Source organism: Pseudorasbora parva, chromosome 17 (assembly GCF_024679245.1).
Source record: "Pseudorasbora parva isolate DD20220531a chromosome 17, ASM2467924v1, whole genome shotgun sequence".
In the NCBI taxonomy this organism is placed as follows: domain Eukaryota; kingdom Metazoa; phylum Chordata; class Actinopteri; order Cypriniformes; family Gobionidae; genus Pseudorasbora; species Pseudorasbora parva.
The window spans coordinates 38,527,930-38,533,033 of NC_090188.1; the positions used below are offsets into that span (position 1 = coordinate 38,527,930).

Below are 5,104 nucleotides of genomic sequence, written 5' to 3' on the forward strand. Positions count from 1 at the left end.
CGATCGCGATCTGTTGCTGAGAGAGACGAGGCGAATTCACAAACATTTGCAGAATATTTTCTGTGCGATCTTGAGATTTTGAAGCTGAGATTCCTGAGACGAGACTTTTATTCTGGAAAAACATCGGAGCATATATCCTTTAACTTTTTTACACAGTTATATTTCTGAGTTTTGAGTAACGTTAGTTCTTATTATTTCGAAGGATACTTTTGTCTTCTTGTTCTTTTCTTATTTTAAACTTTTCTCGAGTTTTGTTTATTTTTTGTTTTTCTTTTCTGAGAGGAGTATTTCTGAGGAGAGTTTATTGTGTTGTATTGTATTTTGTTGTGTGTTTTGTATTGTTTTTATTGCAGATTGGAGGAGGATGTCGATGGCTCATATGATGGCTGAAGAAGGAGGTGAGGGCTTTAGTTTTTCATTTGTTTATGGGATTTTATGTTATGATGTTGTACAATGATTGACTAAATTATTGTGAAGAAAATAGTGTGAGGTAACTCATTTGATCCCCCAATTTTGCCAGCAAAGTGATCACATGTATTTGATTCCTGAAATCAACTTTTAATTGACCAATGACATTGATATTGATCATTATTAAAACATGACTAAGTTAACTTACTATGTGATGAAATATTCCAGCCTCAGGCCGCTCCAGATCCAGGAGAGCCTCCTTCTCTCAGACGGCTGGTCAGGAGGTTTGGAGACCCGGTTCTGATGACCGTGATCAGGATCCGCTGCCAGACCCGACCCACACACCGATCCTGGAGCTTCCTTCACATTTAGCAGCTCTGTCTTCTGAGTTTTCTGTGTCCGCAGGTCCGACTGACAGGAGGAGGGAGTGGCAGAGCGGCAGCCGGCGGAGCCAAGATGATGGACACCCGTCCACTCCATCCAAACGCTTTCGCAGAGGTCAGAAAAGGCTTTTATTAATGAAGTTATGGCTCAGTTAACATATAATGTGTCATTGAAAATAGAAAGTTGAAAAAAAATGATGTTACAATTTGATGTGACTACTGACATTGATTATTAATATTATTAAAAATGTCTTCACCAGGCATCATGTCCACATCATCTTTGTCCCTCTCTGAGGACATTATAGTGCGGCGGTTCTGTAGAGAGACGTTTAGCCTCAGCAGCAGAGGCTCGTACATCGTCGACTGGAGGTGGAGTGGCGATAGATCAGACAGCCGAAACGAACAGGGCAGTTGCAGCGACTGTTCTTTGTCCAGGTCCGACAGCCTGGAAGAGTGGACGTGCCCTCCGCTGCCAGGTCAAGTTCCCGTCGAGCCAGCGGAGACTTCACATGGCCTTACGGAGGCTTCACCAGTAAAGAGCTCAACAGGTGAGACTCAAATAAAGCTGGGCGGTGTAAAGGGTACAGGTACAATTAATTAAACTTTACTGGTAACCATTTTAACAGTAAAATGTAAGTCTATTTAATTTCATGATTGCCTAATTTGACGCCAGAGATGTTTGTAGTAATTCAGTTTTGTTTTCTTCATGTCAGAAAAACCTTCAGTATGTAAGAAGAGGAAAGGAGTTGGTCCTTTCCTCAGGAACGCGTGGAAGGCTATGAAGCGTTCGCTCCTTTGCTGTTGTCTCAGTGCTGTGGATGTTGTGGAGACTTTTGTTCCTCCAGCGGATCTGGAGCCAGAGCCTGATCCTGGTCCATCATCACCTGATCCCGATCACGCTGGAGTCAAACCAAATAATGGTCAGTCTGCAGACATTATTTCTCCAACATTCTTCTAAACAGTGTTATCGTCTTGTTTGAACTGAATTTTTTCATATAAAACAAAGGATGTAGCAAACTCATATATTTCTCATATTTTGTTTTTCAGACTCCTTTGAGACTCTCTATCACGTGGGTGAGATGATTGGATCCGGAGGATTTGGAAGAGTGTTCAAGGGAACTCGGAAATTTGATGGCAAAAAGGTAAAGCAATCTTGCATCAAAACATATTTATTCAGATGGGTTAATACTTAGATGCTCAAATCATAAATGTTATGTCCAAAGTCAGGTGGTTGAACACTGTTACTGAACACTTTTTTTTTTTTTTTGCAGGTTGCCATCAAGCAGATGCGCAAAATTGACAATAATTGTTATCTTGATATTGTAAGTTGGTCTAAAGTTGATTGAGTATTTGTTGTTTAAGTGCTGATTACTGTAGTCAATACACCTGGAGGAAGCATTAGGTGTAAATGTAATAGATCAATAAACCTGGAAAGGCTCTGATGATCGTATCTATAAAGATCAAAGAAAAGTTTTCTTCCGATTTTTACCCAGCTAACCTTCTGTCTTCTACTTTCCTCTAGCCTGGCCATCCCGAACCTCTCGTTACAGAAGTGGCGCTGCTACTTATGATGAGGAAAGAACCCATAAGCCCCTACGTCATACAATTATACGACTGGTTTGAACATCCTCGGACATTCAGTCTCATAATGGAGTTCCCTGAACCCTGCGAGAGCTTGCTGGACTTCATCATTCGGGATCCTCAACTGGATGAACCTACAGCACGGGTCCTCATGCGACAGGCTGTGCTGGCAGTACAACACTGCATCGAGCATGGCGTCTTTCATAATGACGTTCATGCACAGAATTTCCTGGTGAAGACAAACACGTTAGAGCTCAAGCTGATAGACTTCGGCTGCGGTCAGCTACTTAGTGCTGATGGCTACGAGAGAAAAATATACCGTGGTGAGTATTTTTGGAGTCTGGAAACCTGGATGTAGTGACTTTCTGATTATTTGACACTTTGAAAAAAATTGCTCAACAATGTGCAAATGTGTTGCTTACAGGAATACAGGCTTACTGCCCACCTGAAGTCTTCACAGAATCTCGATTCCACGCCGTCCCAACAAATGTCTGGGCTCTAGGAGTGTTGTTGTTCGAGATGGTGAACGCACGTTCTCCCTTTGGCAACAGAACGGACATCACACAAGCCAAAGTTACATTTCAGAACTCCAACTTATCCAAAGGTAAGTGAAAAATATTGACAACATTGATAAACACACACATAAAGCAAAAAAAATCTCTGAACAGAAACAGGTAAAGGTGAAGTATGTAAGATTTTTCATGTTTAAATACGTTGAGTTTATTGTCCATCAGATGCTGTTTTCATAGATGCCAACATTCGTGTCACATGGTCATGACTAACCAGCTTTCTCCTTAATAAAATTTGCACAGAATGCAGTGATCTGATTAGACAGTGCCTAGCCAGGGATCCAACGAAACGGCCGACGTTAGAGCAGATGTTACAACATGAATGGATTAGAAATGATCTGGAGAAGTTCAGGAGAAGATCAGGAGATTTACTCGATCAGTGATTTCAGGTGTGAGGAAGTGTAACAGACAGAGTAGGATTATTATCATTTATCTTCAATTCTGGATTATTTGTAGTGCAGTTTAATTTATACAGCGCTTTATACAATACAGATTGTTTCAGAGCGGCTTCACAGTAATAAACAGGAAAATAACACAATCATTGATTCAATCGCAAGAATTCGGTTCTGTTGTAAATCAGCTCTAAAAAACCTTCATGAGTTGACATGTTCATCTAATCTTTGTATTGGATAGGAAATAACACTTGCTGTCCTTGGTGAAGGGCTTGAGCTGGAGACTTGAGCCGAAGCCTGAAGTCTGACCTCGACCTGCCAGAACTCGAGCCGCCACACCAGAGATCAGAGCCGGCCCACGTCTGAGCAAGAACACGAGAGATCCAAGACATCAACTCATCACAGACACTTTTGCTTTGTTTTAAAAGTCATTTCTGCTAAGACAACCCATGTTTATTTATGTAGTGTTTTATAAATGACCAATCAATCTCTTCGACGAATTAAACAGGTTTTTACTGAATCCTGCTCCATTTCTGTAGACTCTGTTGCTCCCGTTAAGCCCAGGAAAGCTGAGGGAAAGGCCCCGCTCAGCCTTGGCTAAATGATTTTACTCGCTCTCTTTGACAAGAGTGTTGTAAGGCAGAGCGGAAGAGGAAAAGGGATAAACTCCAAGTATCTTAATGTTTAAGTACATGCGTAACCAGTTACCAAAAATCAGGGAAAGAGGCAAAATCTAAATTCCTCTCAAAACTCATCAACTGAAAATGCAAATCGGGCGAGAATTCTGTTTAAGACAATTGATCCAGTGCTAAAGCCCTTACCAGCTCCTTCTTTTGTTTCATCTTGGGAAACGTAAAAAAAGTTTTGGCGATCAAGGCTTCCTTTAATCCAGCAATATATAAGCCCCCCTCGATCTGTTCACTAACCGATTCACTAACTTGTTTTCATCCAGTTATTTGATGTCATCCCAACTCGTCTTTTTAAGGAAGTTTGAAACTTTCAACTTTTAAGAAAGTTTGAACTGGGGCCTTAAATTGGCGTATATTAATAAAACTAGGACAAGGACAAATAATGATAGATATTATCGCATTTGCAGCAAATGCAGATAAACTTAATATTGCTTTTTTTGTCACACAGAAATGCCCTTGGCAGTAAAGCACTGATGATTTTGAGGATGCAGTAAAGTAAATTTACTGCTTTTAAATGTTGTGATCATTTAATCACTCTCGTGTCATTCCAAACCTGTATGACTTCTGGGAAACACAAAAGATGTTTTGAAGAATGTTGGCAACCAAGCCATTTTGGTTAGGCTACCATTTGAATATTGTATGAACAAAAAAACTGACTCAAATTATTTTATTTTATGCTACACAGAAATAAATTCATTTTGGTTTGGAATGACATTAGGGTGAGTAAATGATCACATTTTTGGGTTGAACAATCATATTTTTCAAGAGTTATAACACATCATTTAAGTAAGACACTGATATCTATCTTTCATCAGGCTATTAAATTTCATTAAATCTATTAAAAAAGGTTAATATAACTTTTAAAGAGGAAAAAAAAGCTTTGTCCTTAATTCATGGGATCCAGACTTAAAGCTGTTTTATAGACTATAGTTTACCTGTAGGCCAGTTTCATTTAAATGCAAGATCATGGTAGTCACAGGGTAAAAAACATAGACTGTAAAAACCTGGCTCCTCATTATATGGCTATATGGTTTCCAAAACTAACCTATATAAAACATATATAATAAACTATTATATTTGTA

The 5,104-nt window shown here is 39.5% G+C and overlaps 2 protein-coding genes across 2 annotated transcripts; both read left to right on the forward strand.

Annotated features, from left to right (window-relative positions):
• On the forward strand, positions 1-1,392 carry LOC137044738 (uncharacterized). Its single transcript, XM_067420999.1, has 3 exons — positions 1-398; positions 637-906; positions 1,052-1,392. Exons 1-3 carry the CDS (start codon positions 365-367, stop codon positions 1,390-1,392), a joined length of 645 nt encoding a protein of 214 aa, XP_067277100.1. The 5' UTR covers positions 1-364.
• Positions 1,393-1,444: 52 nt separating this feature from the next.
• On the forward strand, positions 1,445-3,750 carry LOC137045061 (serine/threonine-protein kinase pim-2-like). Its single transcript, XM_067421519.1, has 6 exons — positions 1,445-1,711; positions 1,839-1,933; positions 2,063-2,113; positions 2,314-2,695; positions 2,797-2,976; positions 3,575-3,750. Exons 1-6 carry the CDS (start codon positions 1,498-1,500, stop codon positions 3,598-3,600), a joined length of 948 nt encoding a protein of 315 aa, XP_067277620.1. The 5' UTR covers positions 1,445-1,497; the 3' UTR covers positions 3,601-3,750.
• The last annotated feature ends 1,354 nt before the right edge of the window (positions 3,751-5,104 follow it).

Bases quoted from the DNA above. Each gene is read 5' to 3' on its own strand.
- LOC137044738 (XM_067420999.1), top strand. From the start codon at position 365: ATGTCGATGGCTCATATGATGGCTGAAGAAGGAG. The intron at 399-636 runs GTGAGGGCTTTA...GAAATATTCCAG, and splicing joins TATGATGGCTGAAGAAGGAG to CCTCAGGCCGCTCCAGATCC. The intron at 907-1,051 runs GTCAGAAAAGGC...TGTCTTCACCAG, and splicing joins ATCCAAACGCTTTCGCAGAG to GCATCATGTCCACATCATCT.
- LOC137045061 (XM_067421519.1), top strand. From the start codon at position 1,498: ATGTCAGAAAAACCTTCAGTATGTAAGAAGAGGAAAGGAGTTGGTCCT. The intron at 1,712-1,838 runs GTCAGTCTGCAG...TTTGTTTTTCAG, and splicing joins TGGAGTCAAACCAAATAATG to ACTCCTTTGAGACTCTCTAT. The intron at 2,977-3,574 runs GTAAGTGAAAAA...TGTATTGGATAG, and splicing joins GAACTCCAACTTATCCAAAG to GAAATAACACTTGCTGTCCT.